General features: G+C 34.8%; 4 protein-coding genes across 5 annotated transcripts; 3 read left to right on the forward strand and 1 right to left on the reverse strand.

Annotated features, from left to right (window-relative positions):
• The first annotated feature begins 69 nt into the window (after window positions 1-69).
• Window positions 70-2,284, forward strand: LOC118037650 (fructose-bisphosphate aldolase, cytoplasmic isozyme 1). The gene is made up of 3 exons (XM_035043698.2): window positions 70-483; window positions 943-1,625; window positions 1,729-2,284. Exons 1-3 carry the CDS (start codon window positions 456-458, stop codon window positions 2,089-2,091), a joined length of 1,074 nt encoding a protein of 357 aa, XP_034899589.1. The 5' UTR covers window positions 70-455; the 3' UTR covers window positions 2,092-2,284.
• A 73-nt stretch (window positions 2,285-2,357) lies between these two features.
• On the forward strand, window positions 2,358-3,725 carry LOC118037651 (uncharacterized). Of its 2 annotated transcripts, none has more exons than XM_035043699.2 (2): window positions 2,358-3,108; window positions 3,345-3,725. In XM_035043699.2, exons 1-2 carry the CDS (start codon window positions 2,358-2,360, stop codon window positions 3,371-3,373), a joined length of 780 nt encoding a protein of 259 aa, XP_034899590.1. In that variant the 3' UTR covers window positions 3,374-3,725. The 2 variants fall into 2 exon arrangements, with proteins under 2 accessions (XP_034899590.1, XP_034899591.1); XM_035043700.2 differs by having other exon boundaries at window positions 2,358-3,024.
• A 6,552-nt stretch (window positions 3,726-10,277) lies between these two features.
• On the forward strand, window positions 10,278-11,639 carry LOC118037697 (sufE-like protein 1, chloroplastic/mitochondrial). The gene has a single exon (XM_035043773.2). The coding sequence runs from the start codon at window positions 10,322-10,324 to the stop codon at window positions 11,444-11,446; it is 1,125 nt and encodes a 374-aa protein (XP_034899664.1). The 5' UTR covers window positions 10,278-10,321; the 3' UTR covers window positions 11,447-11,639.
• Window positions 11,640-12,040: 401 nt separating this feature from the next.
• LOC118037698 (uncharacterized protein At1g08160) lies at window positions 12,041-13,237 on the reverse strand. Its single transcript, XM_035043774.2, has one exon. The coding sequence runs from the start codon at window positions 12,945-12,947 to the stop codon at window positions 12,177-12,179; it is 771 nt and encodes a 256-aa protein (XP_034899665.1). The 5' UTR covers window positions 12,948-13,237; the 3' UTR covers window positions 12,041-12,176.
• Window positions 13,238-18,696: the final 5,459 nt, after the last annotated feature.

Below are 18,696 nucleotides of genomic sequence, written 5' to 3' on the forward strand. Positions count from 1 at the left end.
TTCTTCTACTCTACTATAGGAGGGCATTAATTTATCAAAAAATGAAGCTGAAATGAATTAGAAGGGACATTGACATTAGTGGTTAGAAATTAGTGGCTGAGACAAATATAGATGTTTGCATCAATATCTTCAAATTTTGGAGGGAGCAAAGCTGCAGATGAGGCAAGAGCTTTTCCTTTTCCACACGATGCTTTTAGGGTTCTCGAGCTGAGATATAATAAAAAGATATCCACTTGGCAAAGAGAGTGATCACTCATTGCTTTATCCAAGGATGATAATCTGTGTTGGGCTAATCTCTTGACACGTGTTGACATTTGTAGGGTGAATTTCTTTTGGTATATTCTATCGAAGATGATCTATATAGAGTGGTGCTTGTGAAAGTTTGTTTTTGCATTTTCGTCTTGTATCTATTTATCCTTCTTTATCCAATATCCATCCTAGAAAAAGCTTTAGCCATGTCGGCCTTTGTTGGAAAGTATGCAGGTATTACTCCTCTCTCTCTCTCTCTCTCTCTCTCTCTCTCTCACTTGTCTATGTCCAACCTTTTGAACTCCATGAAGCTTAAGTTGAGCACTCGAGTTCACTTTAAAGCACTATTTTGACTACGAATTCATGAACACTGAAAACTAGAGTGCACCAGTTTCTTTCTCCTTTGCGTATCCATCTTTTTTTGCTGGTTACAAAGGAGAGGCTCAAATGTGAGACCTCTTTGGAGATGGGGATATGATTGCAGTTGAACTTCAAGTTCATTGGCAGATATCCAGTAGTTAAGTTGCCACTGGTAGACTTTCATATATAAATGATAGGAGTTTCACCTCATGCATGCACATGGATTGAAGCTTCAAATAATAATGGATAGCTTATCAAATCAAGCCTATACATACATATATACATATATATATAGCTTCTAAGGTTGTTGGTTCTTACCATGGTTTACTCCAGATGAGTTGATCAAGACTGCCAAGTACATTGCCACACCAGGGAAGGGCATTTTGGCTGCGGATGAGAGCACAGGCACCATTGGTAAGCGTTTATCGAGCATAAATGTTGAGAATATCGAGTCCAACCGCCAAGCCCTGCGCGAACTCCTTTTCACATCCGGAAAAGCCCTACCTTACCTCTCTGGTGTCATCCTCTTCGAAGAAACCCTCTACCAGAAAGCCTCTAATGGGAAACCATTTGTTGAAGTCCTCCAAGAAAACAACATTATTCCCGGAATCAAAGTTGACAAAGGTGTAGTTGAATTAGCTGGGACTAACGGTGAAACTACAACCCAAGGCTTTGATTCACTCGGAGCACGTTGCCAGCAATACTACAAGGCCGGTGCACGATTCGCAAAGTGGCGTGCTGTCCTCAAGATTGGTCCAACTGAGCCATCTGAATTGTCAATCCAGCAGAATGCACAAGGGTTGGCTCGTTACGCTATTATTTGTCAGGAGAATGGTCTGGTGCCTATCGTGGAGCCTGAGATTTTGACTGATGGATCTCATGACATTAAGAAATGTGCTGCTGCAACTGAGATTGTGCTTGCAGCTGTTTACAAGGCATTGAATGACCAGCATGTTCTTCTTGAAGGCACCCTCCTCAAGCCTAACATGGTCACTCCAGGTTCTGATAGCCCAAAGGTATCAAAATATCAACATCAACCCTTAATCTAATTAATTGAATTATCCGATACTTGTCTTTATAATTAATTAATCTCAGAAGGGCTAACTTGATTCTGTACAGGTAACACCTGAGGTGATTGCTGAGTACACAGTGACCGCGCTACGGAGAACTGTTCCGCCAGCTGTACCAGGCATCGTGTTCTTGTCTGGTGGGCAAAGTGAGGAGGAAGCAACACTGAACCTCAATGCAATGAACAAGCTTGAGGTGTTGAAACCATGGACTTTATCATTCTCTTTCGGCCGAGCATTGCAAAAAAGCACGCTCAAAACATGGGCTGGAAAGAAGGAGAATGTTGAGAAAGCTCAAGAGGTGTTCTTGGTTAGGTGCAAGGGAAATTCAGAGGCAACTCTTGGCAAGTATACTGGAGGAGGTGCTGGTGGGTTGGCTTCAGAGAGCTTGTTTGAGAAGGGGTACAAGTACTAGGCCTCTCTCCGAGTCTCTGTTTATGACTTTACAGGGCTGGTGACTTTATGTATGCAATTACAACTTGTATTTTCCTTCCTTGGAATGCCCATTAATTAATTTCTTTTGCCTTTTGGTGTGTGTGTGTAATCAAATTTGAGTTTGAGTAAGTTCAGTATATAAGGGTACGTATATTGATATTTTTCTTAACTAATTAGAGTTTGTTAAAGATCTCCTGGATTATTTGGCTTTTTTATATTCCGACAAAGGAAATATCTCTCGTATATATGATGTGTGTAAGGAGTTTTGTCGCCCAAAGAAGCAAGACAGGTCTCACTGAATATTTTATGGATTTTAAACGGGTATACGAGGAGCCGAATTCTCTTCTTCCTTTTAGTACTGATGTGAAAACTCAGCAGTCTCAATGTGAGCAGATAGCTGTTATGAGTTTCCTTGCAGGTCTGCCATCAGAATTTGATGCTGCTCGAACACAGATTCTTTCTAGTTCGGAGATAACCACTCTTCATGACAACTTTACAAGAATCTTGCGTTCAGAGGGATCTCGATCTGCCCCTCTTATCACTAGTACCCTTGTGAGTCGTGGAACTTTAAATGAAGTTGGTCGAGGAAGTCGAGATAGTCGAGGCAATCGTAAGAATACTGGTTTTCAAGGCAGTTGGAGTAGTGGTGGCTTAGGTAGAAATGCTGGTCATAACAAACCAGTTTGTTATTACTGTGATGAACTCGGTCATACAAGACGTACTTGTTGGAAGCTTCATGGTAAACCTCAGCAGCAAGCTCAAGTTGCTAATATTGCAACTCAAGGAATCAACCTTGTATCTACAGTGTCTTCATCTAATGACAAGTTTGTGCTTGTCTCTGCTGATGAATTTTCCCACTTCACTCAATACCAAGCCTCACTAAAGTCCAATCCTTCTACAATTGATGAGTTAGGTAAACCCACTACATGTCTTGTGTCATCCTCTAGCAAATGGGTCATTGATTCAGGTGCTACAAACCATATGACAGGTAAAAAAGGTATTCTTTCCCCTTTTAAACCTTACAAAAATCTTCAAAATCTTCCTAGTGTTACTTTGGCTGATGAGTCAACCACTTCTGTTATTGATTCTAGAACAATCTCTCCTACATCATCTCTTTTATTATCCTCTGTCTTGTGTTTGCCCAACTTCTCCTTCAATTTACTCTCTATTAGTCAAATCACTAAGGCTCTCAATTGTTGTGTTTTATTTTTCTCTGACCTTTGTTTATTTCAGGATCTTATGACGGGGAAGATTATTGGTAGAGGACGTTAATCTGGTGGCCTTTATGTGCTTGAAACTACTATCCCAAAAATGCCAAATCCGAAAGTGCCAAAACTTGTTGCTTGTTCCAGTACTATGACACCCCCCAAACTTTACTATTGGTTAGGGCATCCTTCGTTACCAATTAAAAAAAAATTGTTTCCTCATTTCCAAAAGTTATCTCATTTAAATTATGACTTTTGTCAATTTGCCAAACGTCATCGCTCTTCATATGTACCAAGAGTTAATAAACGGGCTGCGTCCCCCTTTGAGTTAATATATTCTGATGTTCAGGGTACTTGTCCAGTACTTTCTAAGTCTGAATTTCGATATTTCGTCATTTTTATTGATGACTATTCTCGTGTCACTTGGTTATATTTAATGAGAGACAGGTAAGAATTACTCTTTATATTTAGTGCCTTTTGTGCTAAAATAAAAACTTAATTTAATGATTTTATGTGCGTTTTACGAAGTGATAATGCAAAAGAGTATTTTTCCAAGCTTTTTAATTCCTATATGTCACAAAATGGAATTCTTCATCAGTCTTCATGTGTTGACAGCCCACCTCAAAATGGTGTTGTAGAACGTAAAAATAGACACTTACTAGAAGTTGTTAGAGCCTTTATTTTTCAAATAAATGTCCCTAAACAGTTCTGGGCAGATGCAGTTTCAACTGCTTGTTTTTTAATTAATCGTATGCTCTCATCTGTTTTGGCTGGTGCTACTCCTCATTCTATTTTGTTTCCTTCTCATTTTTTATTTCCAGTTGAACCGTGCATTTTTAGTTGTACTTGTTTTATTCGTGATGTTCGGCCTAACGTGTCTAAACTAGATCATAAGTCTCTAAAGTGTGTCTTTTTAAGGTATTCTTGTCTATATAAAAGGTATCGATGTTACTCTCCTGAGTTGGGTTGTTATTTGATGTTTTCTGATATTTCATTTTTTGAAACCACTCCATCTTTTCTATGTAGAAAATTTATAATTGTGAGGGGGAGAATGATGATATTCTAGTGTACAATATTACCACTACTATTAACCAAGCTTCCTTAAGTGACCCGGTTCCCATAAAACCAGTCATCACCCAAGTGTATTCTCGACATCCTCTACCAGCTCCTACGTCTACAGATCCTAGTCTCGATCTTCCTATTGCTGTTCGTAAAGGTAAAAGACAATGTACTCATCCTATCTCATTGTTTGCTTCTTATACACATCTGTCTCTTCCTTTGCATTGTTTTATTGCTTTTTTAGACTCTGTATCTGTTCCCAAAACTTTAGTTTAGGCTTTGTCTCATCCTGGTTGGTGAGCTGCTATGGAAGAAGAGATGAGAACTTTAGACAATAAGGGCATTTGGGAACTCGTAGACTTACCAGCAAGAAAATAAACTATTGGTTGTATATAGGTTTATGTTGTCAAGGTCAATCCTGACAGTCTGTGGCTCGTCTTAAATCCCGTCTTGTTGCCAAAGGATATGCTCAAATATATGGAGTAGATTATTCTAATACCTTCTCTCCAGTGGCTAAACTTGCATCTTTTCGTTTATTTTTGTTTATTACTGCTACTAATGATTGGCCTTTACACCAGTTAGATATCAAGAATACATTTCTTCACGGTGATTTGAAGGAAGAAGTGTATATGGAGCAACCACTTGGGGTTGTTGCTCAGGGGGAGTCTAGTAAGGTTTGTCAACTTAGAAAGTCCTTTTATGGGTTAAAACAGAGTCCACATGCTTGGTTTGGGCGATTCAGTGAGGTTATTCAAGAATTTGGTATGAAGAAGAGTAAGTGTGATCATTTGGTATTCTTCCAACAATCTGAAGTTGGCCTTATCTTGTTGGTTGTGTATGTTGATGATATTATTATCACTGGTAATGACAGTAAAGACATCTCAGCTCTTAAGTCTTTTCTTCAAGCAAATTTCCAAACTAAAGATTTGGGGATGCTAAGGTATTTTTTAGGTATTGAAGTTACAAAGTGTAATAAGAGTATCTTTCTATCTCAAAGAAAGTATATTCTTGATCTTTTGACAGAAACTGGAAAGTTGGGTGCCAGACCTTGTAGTGCACCAATGGTCACCAACACACATCTTACAACAGAAGATGGTGAGTCGTTTGCAGATTCTGAGATGTATCGTCGATTAGTTGGCAAGTTAAATTATCTAACGGTGACTCGTCCTGACATTGCATATACTGTTAGCATTGTGGGCCAGTTCATGGCTTCCCCACAAACCACCTATTGAGTAGCCTTGGAAAAGATTGTGTGTTATCTTAAAAGGGCTCCAGGGTATGGTATATGGTATAAAAATAATGGTCATACTCATATTAAATGCTTCTTAGATGCAGATTAAGCAGGTTCTAAAATTGATAGAAGATCTACTACGGGTTATTATGTTTTTGTTGGGGGGAACTTGGTGTCATGGAAAAGTAAGAAGCAAAATATAGTCTCTTGTTCCAGTGCTGAATCAAAATATAAAGCCATGACACAATCCACGTGTGAACTTAGGATACAACAATTGCTCAATGAGATTGGTCTTGGTAGTTCACTACCTATGAAGTTATGGTGTGACAATCAAGCTGCTTTTCACATTGCATCAAATCCAATTTTTCATGAAAGGACTAAGCATATTGAAATTGATTGTCACTTCATCCGTGAAAAAATTCAGTAAAATTTGATCTTTATTAGTCATGTCAAAACTACAGAGTAGTTGGGTGATATCTTCACTAAAACTTTGAGTGGTTCTAGTATTGAATATATTTGTAACAAGCCGGGCATGATTAACATATATGCTCCAGTTTGAGGGGAAGTGTTGTAAATATAGTAAATCAATTATATAATTGATTATTGTTCTAAATAGAGTAAGTCAACTATAAGGTTGTCAGTTATAGGGTTGATTTATATACATTTAATTATAGCTTGATTCTATGAATTTAGATTAATCCTAAACGTGTATATATACATACTATGCTCATGCATCAAGAATAACAATAAGAGAAATATTATTTTCATACTCTTAATAATTCTACACTTTTAATGGTATCTTGAACCAGACAGAAGCCTCTTCACAGTGACAGCATCTTGCCCTTTCGATGATTCAACTACTAAACTCAAAGTTAATAATCCCAGCACGTCAGAGTCATGGACTAAACAGGCTAATTATAATATATTTAAAACAATGTTATTTTAGAAATCCATCCAAGTCAAAATTCAAGTCAGGACAGGGTTTAATAACGTTAATTAAACTGAATGAGTGGAGTCGTTGATTTCCATTTCAGTCCAATTCACTGTTGGAAGCATTTGGGAACGCAAAAACTGTCAAAAACAACAGTTCAAGGTGAATTTTAGATGCTCTATCTACGTTCTACTTTCTTCTAAAAATTTGTGTTGAACTTACAATAAAACAAAAAAGGGTGGTCAATCAGTCGATGTGGAAAGTTTATTGAGATACAACTTGATGAACATGGGAAGATCTCTGATGCAGCTGCAGTTCGTGAGAAACTGCCATTGTTTTTACATGCTCTGTGCAGCACCACCAGAGGTGATTTCCTGACAACCATGCAAGCATTGTGGACCTCGCCCTTCAGACAAAAAGCTATCTAACTGATGTTCCCTTTCAGGATGTCAAGAGTTACAGGTTAGGGCATTGATGGGTACACAGAACCCGAAATATTATTTATGCACGCGAATGATCATAGATGACAGAGGATAGTCAAAACAATTGAGAGATCGTGCTTTAATTTATGTTTTGGGTTTAATTTATATGACATTTTAGTTGAGTTTTATTAATTTGATTTTAGTTGTTGGGTTTGATTTAATTATTGTTGGTTATTTTATTTAGTAGGCCATAAGCCCAATCGTTTATTGTAGTTAGAGTTTTAGTATTAATACTCTACTTTTCTAAATGTTAAGAAACTTTGGACGATTAATGAAAAATTGCAGAATTTGCATATTTTCCCCAATCTCCTTTCTTCCTCTTTCTTTGGTTTCTTTCTTTTTCTAAAGCTTCTTTTTTTTCTTGTTTTAATTCTTATTATTTATTGTTCCGCATCAGGCACCCAAGAGCTTTCCACTATTTGCACCACACATCAAATTACTTTTTGTTTAGACTGCACATTCGTGTTGCTTTAGCTTTGGTGTCAAGTGCCACATTAGCTTAATCTTGTATCCCTTTTATTTGCGTTGAGTTGGAAATGGTTTTTCCTCCATGATTCCTTTCTGCAGTGTCCATATTACTACGTTCTGGGTTACGAAATGGACTTTGCTGAACCATACAGGAATTTGCCTTATGTTGGTGTTCTAATGATAGATACAGAAAGAAAAAATATAAAATGAATATAAACATATTTGATTAGAAAAATGAAGATATAAATATAAAATAAATATATTTTTAGAACAATTTTAAATGAATTTTTATACTTCAAAACAAAAGATACGAAAAACATGTCTGTTTTTTTATCTTTACAGTCTCCATTATTTCTGGGTCGAGACAAAATGCCAATGCTTGCAGATACTATAAATCCTTGAAAGAGGTTGAGTTGGAATAATCATGCATATTTTTTGTGTATAGGAATAGGAAAGATACCAAGACAGGAAACATTCTCCAACTTCCCTTTTGAGAAATAGGCAATTTTTTAACCTGCCCCCCAAAATTTCGTCATTGCCCACCAAAACAAGCGTTTACAGAGGAGCTCGACCTCTCTCTATATATAGCATACAGTGACACATATTTGGTGTACCCTAGCTAGTGAAGAGGCGTGTCAATGGAAGCCACCACTGTTGCTTTCAGGGTTGAAAGATTTGCTTTCTGTCTCTTACTGTACAGTGCTAACAATGGAAGCTGTGGTCTTGTTATCTTGGTACTATCTAATTTCTTATGCTGTAAGTGTGCCATGGTTGAAAAAGCTAACACGGTAGGGTTGAAGCCCTACAGAAGCCTCAAAAATTCTGATTCAAGGGTTAGTTCTCTTTCCATGGAAACACGATTGTCTGATATTTCTCTCTTTACTAACAATTTACTTTCACTAGACCAACGTCGAGCAATCTGATGGAAAGAATGCACTTGATCAGGAGGAAGGAGAGGATTCAATCATGAAATCTGCACTTCTTGAAATATTGAGGAAGGCTACCGGTGAAGAAAACATTCCATATTGGGATGGAATATTGGTGAGCAAATTGGAAGATGAGTTCAAGAAATACCGAGCACTTCGTGAAGAAGAGCTGAGAAAAGCAGAAGAAATATGTGAAGACGAACTCAGGGAGAAGCTGAAAATCATGGAGGAAAGATTGGAGGCCAAGTATGATGACGATAGACGCAAGTGGGAGAAAGAGAGGAGGTTTCTTTCTCCCGCCTCCCCCTGGTTCCGCCCCTGATTACTGGAATTTCTTGCCTAGGTTTACACAATATTTTCTTCTTGCTCCAGCCAAAAAGCTGCATGATGGCAGACCCCTAGACATGAATATTAATTGAAGTATTAATTTCATTAAAGAAAGAAATTAAGATGGTTAAAAAACTAAGTTAATTTATGATCCCTTCCATTAAAATATAATCCCATAAAAAATCTATTTATATTTTTCTTTTTTAATTTACATGTCAAAACAACAATGTTTTATTTTTTATTTTTAAAGAAATGTTTTAACATGTCGAATTCATTACTTGACCTCTGATAAATACTCGGGTTGGATTTAGTGGATGTTTGGTAGTGTAGCTGTGGGTGAGGTTCACCCGTAGCCACACATTTTGGTGTTTGGTTAACCAAGCAAAAGCAATTTTACTTGATAGGGCCCATAGCATTTCTGCTGGCCAGCCGCAGGAATTGAGAAGCGTGCATATTAAGAGTGGAGCATGGCTCCACTGTTCAGTTAACAGTGGAGCCATGCTCCACTGTAACAATGTATTTTTTTTTTTTTTAATTAGTAAGAAAAGTTTATTTATTTATTTTTTTTTAAAAACCAATGAGTAAAGTTTATTCCCCCCAAAAAAAATCAGTGCAATTAATCGTGAATAATATTTTTTTTTATTTTTTTAAAAAATTAGTTTAAGGTTAATTAAATTTACTCGTACTGTAATCTCAATTTTATTCATGATAATATTTTACCTAATTTTATTGCACGCTCAAAAAATCATGGAAATTGTAGTTCTTGTCGAATAATTTTTGTACGTAATGAAATTGTAATTTTTTTTAAAAAAAATTATGTTTTACTCAAAAAACTAGTATTTAATATTATTTAATAACACTACATAAATTAGAAAGATATCACATGATGATGTAACATTTATGGAATTTGATCGCAATTCCAATAATAAATATATCACAATCTTTATTATTTAATAACACTACATAAATTAAAAACTTCAGTTTTTGTTGTTACGCGCTTAAGAAACCATGAAAAATATAGTTCCTTATTTGATAGATTTCGCATGTAATGACATTACATATAGTTTAATAGAATAATAAAAAATAGTTGATATTAATATTATTTATTTTATGATGTAATAACAATAGTTAAATCTACAATATTTAAATTAAAAATTATTAATATATATATATATATATATTTTTTATATATATTAATTATTTTATAACCTCAATTTGAAAAGCATTTTTTTAACCAAACACATTAAATTACTTTTTGTTCAACTTCAATTTCAACCACAGTTTTAACCAAACATATATTTTTTTCAAACCAACTTCAACTAAAAGTACTTTTTATAAAACAACTTTTTTAAAATCACAACCACAACAACAACCATAATACCAAACACACCCTTAGTAAACACATTATTTTACTTAATTATTTGAGACAAGATTATCAAATTATAGTGATAAGTAAAAAAAAAAATATTCTCAAAGAAGAAGATAATAAACCGAAAACGTTGCGTTTAGTTACCTCTCTCACAATCCATTTATATCCTTTCCTCGTTAGAAGCCTCTGCATAACTTCTGTATTCTTCAACGATGTCTTCCACTTCAATCTCCACTTCTCTTCGCATATTGACCACAAAAATCCCAAAATCTCTTCACTCAACAAAAACCTTAATTTTCTCCTTAGAACCCACAAATCTTTCCTTCTTTATTTTCTCAAAACCTATTTCTTTCCAAAAAATCCCAACAAAGACTCAACCTTTACTTGCATCACCATCAAAGTCTATGTCTTTGCAACCAATTGACGAACTCCCTCCAAAGCTTCAAGAGATCATCAGGCTTTTTCAATCGGTTCAAGAACCCAAAGCTAAGTATGAGCAATTACTTTTTTATGGAAAGAATTTGAAACCACTTGACAGTGAGTTTAAAACTAGGGAGAATAAAGTTGAAGGTTGTCTTTCTCAAGTTTGGGTCAGGGCTTATTTGGATTTTGAGAAGAATGTTGTCTTTGAAGCTGATTCTGATTCTGTTTTAACTAAGGGTCTTGCTGCTTTGCTTGTTCAAGGGCTTTCGGGCCGGCCGGTTGAGGAGGTTTTGAGGGTTTCTCCCGATTTTGTTGCGTCTCTTGAGTTGCAGCAGAGCTTGACAACTTCTAGGAATAATGGGTTTTTGAATATGTTGAAGTTGATGCAAAAGAAAACACTTGAATTGTATATGGAAGCTGAAAAGGGAAGTGGGGCTGTTGAAAGCTCGAAGCTTCGTGATGGTAGTGGTGAGAATGAGGGAAAAATTGAAAATTTGGGCTCAAATGGTGATGTTGGTGCTGAAAGTTCTGGTGACAATTCGGTCAAAGGCTTGAGTTTTGATGCGAAAATTGATGGTGGTGAGGGTTTGGGACCGGAGGGGAGTGAAAAGGGATCGAATTCGAAGGCTTTAGGGAGTAGGGGAATAAGGGTTAGGGAGAAATTGGAGAGGGAGCTAAGTCCTGTTGAATTGGAAGTAGAGGATATTTCATATCAGCATGCTGGGCATGCTGGTGTGAGAGGGAGTAATGGGGAGACACATTTCAATGTGAAAGTTGTTTCTAAGGAGTTTGAAGGGAAGAGCTTAGTGAAGAGGCATAGGCTGATTTATAATTTGTTGCAAGAAGAGTTGCAGAGTGGATTACATGCATTGTCTATTGTAGCGAAGACGCTGGATGAAGTTGATGGGAGCTGAAGGGGGATGAAAATAGAGGTTAATTTTTCTTCTTTCATTTGATTGTATAGCTGAGTTCTAAATATTGTTTCTAGCTTTAAGTTGTTAAAGACAATGTGTTTAGTCAGAAAGCAAAATTGTACTAATAATGATCTTGGAAATGTTTAAATCAGTTGCATATTTTTTAAATCTTGAATGAATTTTGTTTACATGAGTTAATTTTGTAATCTTTCTCTACTGCTGCTAATTCCAATGAATGTGAGTTTCAATTGCTCCTACTTGCTTTTAGATATTGTTAATTTACTAACTGGGAGATCAGCGTAGGAAGGTCTTGAGGCCCTTCTAGGATGAGCGCTGTCAATAACTTTGTGTGAAATGCTTTGAATTCACAGAAGTTACCTGAATTCCTACATTCGAGGTGCTGATAAACTTCAAATTAGATAATAATCTACTTTAGTTTAGCTGATTAAAGGTGGTTCTAGCACATTTGTTTATGCTAGTTCACTTCATATATTAGCTCATTGAAAACCTAGGTGGCGGAAGTACCAAAATGAAATATTGTCTGTGTTTACTGAGCTTAAGGTTTCAAAATAACATATTTATGGCCTTAGACAATTACAACCTCGAAGAATTCTGTTCGATCCATAGCACAAAACTTATCAGACCATGTCTTACTAAATATATAAAAAATTCTATTTAGACATCAATCTGAACAAACCAGGAAAAGAAAAGTTAAAAATCTCTTTCTTCTTCATCTCTTTGTTTTGCAACTTCGGGCAACAATAACACCAGTGGGCGGGCCAGTCATCTGTATCTCACACCTTCCATGTAACCAGTATGAATAATGGAGCAGACCCAGGTTAGATCTCACTTTAAAAGTTACTCTCATGTTGTAGTGGACCTTGTTACTCTGCACTTGCTTTTGAAGTTCAACAGCAAGATTCTGGGGCAAATAGACCAAGCTTGATATGATTTGAACTGATTCCAATCTTGTTTCCCGACTTCTTTGTGTGAAAGGCTGAAGAGCTTGAGTTCCTATAAGTCTATCCGAAAAGTAGAGCTCTATATCCACATACTCAAATCTCACATCAATTTTCTGATTTGGGTTGGAGAAGTCTGCGAGGAAGGTAAGATCCCCATTGAAATACTCTGGTGAATCGAAGTATATGCTGCTTAGATTTGCGTTTGGTATGTCAAACACTGGATTTCTTGGTTTAATGACAAGGTAGATAATCAAAGTTGCTATTCCAAAGAAGATGAGAACAAGGCTGAATATGAGGCAGAGGATTGCACCACACCATATAACTGGGTTGGTACGGCGAGGTCGAGGATGTTTGAATATTGGTGGCTTGCTTAATTTCTTGCTGTCTGGATTTGATGTCTCTGCCGAAGAACTCTGTTGATTTCTGGCTTGCTTTGATATGACTATCTGATTGAGAGAGACTGGAAAGCCTTGCTTTTCTGGTTTTGGAGATGGTTCTGCGGGCAGAGGGGAGGGTGGTGGAGGAGGGAGTGGAAGCATCTCTAAGTGTTTTTAAGGGAAAAAAAACCTCTAAAACAAGTTTTGTTGGAGATTAAAATTGTTGTTTCTTTAAATATAACAGGGTGTGGAATAAGTAAAGTAGAAAAGAGAAGGTTTGATTCAGGGTAGCGGGCCTACATGTTGTTTTTAAGAATGGCAAAAGGATGTGCATATGGATTTAAAGTTGGAAATCACAGATTTTTTGCTCGAATATGCACTGCTGTCTAAGAAATTGCTAAAGAAATGGTCCTGCGGCTTAAGTTTGTTCTCTCTCTCTTCCAGTACTTTAGTGTTTTGGACCTTTAAGTTACAAATCCAATGGCTATGATTTGGTTATATACAATTTAAGATGGTAATGGAATATGATATCAGCCCTGGACTTCAACTGCGTTAAGAAAACATTGAGTGGAAAGTTAAAGGTTTAATGCTGTGATCCGCCTACGATAATGGAACCAGTATAAAGAAAACTTAGCATCCTCAAAGGTGGACCTGCAGAGGCAACTGGTATCTTGATAGAGCTGATTGCCGTAGTTATTTGCATGTGATGATTACTTTGGGGAAGATTTGAAAACTTGTTACCTTCCAGGATTTGCTTCCAAAAGTGGATTTTGCTCTTCTGCCCGTTCATTAGTGTCGGCCATACGCCCATGGCCGACCAATGTGCTGTTTTCTGATGCATTAGCCATGGCCTAAGTAACAAAGTGGGACTTGTAACAGGGAAGCAGCTTGCGGTGCTCCTCCTATAGAAATTTTGAGTCATATCAGTGATCATTGATTCATGTCTCTGTAGCAGAAGCAAGTCTCCTTATAATTATATATATAAAAAAGGTAAATAACGTGTAAAAAGCATTATAGTTTTTCTCACAAAATTACTATGAATTACTACAATATTTTTTTATATTAATTTTTATTTTATTTTATTTTTTATTTTTGGTTATGAATTTTGTTGAAAATTATTTTTGTTGATTTTATTTTTTAATATTAAGATGGATGAGAATTTAGTTTTGTAATTTTAATTTTTTTATTTTATCTTTCTATAAGGTTAGAGTGGTTTGCAGGTTTGTTAAGATAATTCAGGTTGTCCTAGTATGTTATTAAATTTTATAAAGTAACAAAAATTAAAGGGTGTGAGAAAGTAATTGTTCACCCATACACATTTCACTGTAAATGACGACGATCGTAACCCATAATATTTTGTTTTTTTTTTCCTTTATGTTTTTGAATTTTTGTTATATGTTAATTTTATTTTTTAATATTAGATTGGTTGAAAAATAAATTACATTATTGATTTTTCTTTGCTTTCTAAGGATAATTGTCTTAAATAAATATCTATTTTTTGGTTGATGCTCAATTTTATGAGCATTTGCTTTTATCATATAATTAGATAAAAAAATTAATAAAAAATTTATTAAACCTAATAGAGTCCATGACTCGGGTCCTGAAGGGGCAAGGTAGATCATTATCTCAATATTTTTTTTAAAAAAATTATCATCTTGAAGTTTTTTAAAAAGTTAAATCATGTTTTTATTGATTGTCAAGGTTATATTTGAACTTATGAAATCAATCAATTTAAATCGAGTTAGTTCTCACATGATTAAATTTGTGTTAAACAAAGTGTTGAATAGAGAAATTTTAAAATTAATCTACTTAATTAAGTTTAATAACACTATTAATTTTTTTATATATTTTAAATATAATTTTTAAAAAATAATCTAACCCGTAAGGAGTGAGGAAATATACCCGTGACTGGTTGACAATTCATTGGCTGTTAACCTCTACTAAAGTTGGGCTGCATTGACAATTCATCCTCTGGCCTATACGAAGATCATACACAGAAGGTCTCTCTTGTTACGAAAGAGAGTACAATAATGGCCGACAAAAAGACATTGACAAATTGATATTGGAAAAGCAGAAGAGAGGGACAAGACCGGTGAGACTCAAACCTTACCAGCTTTGTCTAATGTCCTTTTGCGGCACAACGAACCAAGTCATAATGCAAGAAAGACAAGGGAAAGTTGATAAATATTACGTGAAAAAAAGGGCAAGAAAAAGAAAGAAAAGACAAAACACAGGCCGTTTGGAATCAATTTTTTATGCTAAAATTGAAATCAATTGATAGGATGAATTGAATTCTCTTTTATACAACTATAATTTCAAGTCATTGTGTTTTATATTCTACCCTCGTTGCATATCATCTTCTTCATTAATTGTTCTCTTCCTCTCCCGATAAATCCCATTACCATCCGATGAGTCAAATATTTGATTAAAATTTTTATATATAGAAAAATCTTAAAAAATAAAATGAATTTGATAAATATATTAGACTAAAAACCTAGGTAGTATGAGTCTAATAAATATGTCAAACTCAATAAACTTGGACTTGATAGCTAGTCATGTCTAAAGTAGCATGGGTCTGACAAACATGTCAGACTCAAAAAGCCAAACCTAAGTTACCTGGGATCTGATAAACATGTTAGACCCAATGAACTTGAACTTGATAATAAGTTAAGTCCAAATTAGCATGAGTCTGTCAAATATGTCAGACCCAGAGTGTCAAGTCCAAGATAACAAAGGTCTAACAAACATACTAAACCCAAAGCTTTTGGTTTGACATTCAGTCAAGCCTAAAAAAAGATGAGTTTGACAAACATATCAAACCCAAAGCATTTAGATTCAACTATTACCAAGTTCTAAGGCATGTCTGATCCCAAATAATCTCCTAAAATAAAATTATGGAAGGCATTATAAACTGTTATGTCTTTCCATCTAGAATAATTATTTTTATTAATGTAATGATTTTTTTTATACTCATAGGTATATATAAAGTTTGAAAACAACAAGGTCCAAGGGGTATAAATACTCTCTACACCATCCATGTAAGGGTTTAAAACTTTTTATCTCTTAAGGTAAATTCATATATATTTCATAGCATTAACCCACTTAAAACTTAAGAACAAGCTCTTTTAAGTAATTTATTTTCTTAATAAATTTATTTTCTTTTTTCTTTTATATATAAATATACTGACTTTATAATTGGAGGGTTTTTAAAACCTCATGATTAGGACTGTTTTTGCAAGCACTCAAGCTTTTACCATAATCTTGAACTTCTTTAGACTAAAGAGAAGAAATCCAATTACTTAAATATATTGATTAACCATTATCTCAACTACTAAATAACTCATTATTTATATATTTTGGATTTAGGGACATCATCAGTGGCGTCGTCTATGGGGAATACTTACAAAAAATCATAAATAACTTTATTGTTTAATTATTTTTCCCTAATTATCATTATCAATGATAGATAATCATGACACTCAAGGTCAAGAATAAAATATTCAACTTTAAAGACTTGATAGTCAGAAAGCTAGATGATACGGGTAGCAGAGAGAGTATCGGCAAACTAGCTCCAAAATAGGATAGTTCCTTCAAAGTTAAGTCTGAGCTCCCATTTGTGTACTTCAGAATTGTTAACATAATACTACTCAATGGCCTCCTTTATAACCCTTCTCTTCTCATCCTATATATTCTTGGAATGAACATACATCATAAAGGTCTAAACAATAAAAGAGATAAGGTAAGTTATCATTCAAAATAACATAATAAAATGGAAAAAGAAAAAAAATTATAGTTTGATATCTTACTTGAAAAGCCATGTGTCTAGTAATGGCCAAATGATATTGGAAGCCTGAGTCAATCAATCCTTCCACATCAAAAGAAAATGTGATGATTTTTTCCAATGTCCACATCACAACCAACTTACCAAGTCCCAGTGTGGACCTACCTTGGAGAATGGTCTCTATTATCCTTCTCTTTTCCTCGCTTAGAGTGGGGAAACAGATAAGGGAGTGGTCTAACTTAATATTAGAGAAGATATTCTTCACCCTAGAGGGTAGAGGAGCTTGATTGGACTTATATGAGCATGAATGTTATATAGAGGAGGAACAATCTCCATATCAGAATCTAAAAGGTTGGAGACTCTCATTCTTTTCCATTAGAAAGCGGCCTTTAGAACAACTAAGGTTAGTGTTAGGACCCTAGGGACCTCCAATAAGGGAGAGCGAGACTCTTTATTGCCTTTTAACACACCTCATTAGCAGGAAGGCTAGTTATAGGGGTGTCTTTAAGGACATCCTTAACTTGGACTGTGACAATCTTCTCAATGTTTATTTGAATGGAAAACTTAACCCTTCATCTTTACATCAATGGTTAACTGTCTTTAGAAGATGAGCTGCTATTAGGAAAGGGCGTAAACACGTGACTTGGCATAGAAGGGGTAAACCCACTTAATTTAGATATAACTGTAATGTTTTGAGTTAAAGGGATAGGAAAAGGCTAGAAAGCCCTTGGTAGCTTAAAGAGAGAGTATAAATAAATAAGGGTATTGTAGTAATTGTATAAAATAATAAATATAAATAGAAAAAAAAAGGAAAGAGTGATTTGAAAATTTGAAGAACAAACCGTGAGAGAGAAGAGGGAGGAAGAAGAAGAAGAAGAGAAAGGAAGGGAAAATAAGGGAAAAAAGGAAGAGATTTGGAGGAAATAAGTAAAAAGGTAAGATTATGTATAAATATGTGTTAATTAAACTTTAAATTTTGATTTTGATGAATGTTAGGGTTTTGAGAATTTGTGTTTTGGTTTAAATTGATGAATTAAATTGAATGATAGAGGTTTATTATTGTGGGTATTTGATTATTGAATGATTTTGAGAGATTGAATTGAAAGATGATGATTTTTAGTTATGATTTTGTTTGAATGGTGAAATTTGTGTTAGAAATTTGGAGAGAATAGTGGGGTTTCTGTTAAAATTCTGGATTGGAGGTTGAAGATGACGAAAATTCAATTTGGTCTCTCAATTTGCAAAAATTACAGTTTAGTCCCCGAACTTTGGAAAATTACAATTTGGTCCCTGGAGCATATTCCGAGATTCTAAACAGAATAACATATGAATTATGGGCAGAATTACTGTATAGATAAGAGAATTTAACACTTTCAATTTGGTCCTCCAATTTGACAAAAATTACATTTTAACCCTAAAAATTTGGTAAAATTCCAGAATGGTCCCTGAAGCATAATGATACATCCTGGACAGAATTGAGGATTAATTAAGGTCAGAATTTCAGTATATTCATGGATTTATGACAAATTTCAGTTTGGTCCTCCATTTGACAAAGTTACAATTTGGCCCTAAAAATATACAAAAATTCCAGATTAGTCCCTAGCTGTAATATTAGCTTTTTCAGGTTAGTTTGATGAATAATTAAGGGTTATTTAGTGAATTATTACCAATGTTATTAGTTGTTTTATTATGGAGTAGATTTCGGGAAAACCGTTAGATTTTGGGTTTTTGAGAAAATTGACTAGTTAGTTCAAAAACATATAGGGTTATGGTATACACTCTTAGTTAAGTGTATTAAATAGGTTAAATTTTCTTTCGAGTCATTTTTGAATATGTCTCCTTTGTATTCAGATAATCCTGATATTCTACCGGCAGGATGTCAATAGGATTTCCTTCGGTTTCAGCTTGTGAGTGTTGTTTGCTTTTGGGTCAGGTGAGTGGATAATTTTCAATATGCATGAGAAATAGTATAAATATTTGATTTGTTAATATGAATTGAATCATGCTTCTTGATAATATATATGTTGATTATTATCCTTGTTATGATAAAGCATGATCAATTATTGAATCTGAATTCTTGATATGAACCAACATATATTTTGAATTGACTTCTGAATTGATAGCTCCTCA

The sequence above is a fragment of the Populus alba genome, chromosome 1 (genome assembly GCF_005239225.2).
Source record: "Populus alba chromosome 1, ASM523922v2, whole genome shotgun sequence".
Lineage (NCBI taxonomy): Eukaryota > Viridiplantae > Streptophyta > Magnoliopsida > Malpighiales > Salicaceae > Populus > Populus alba.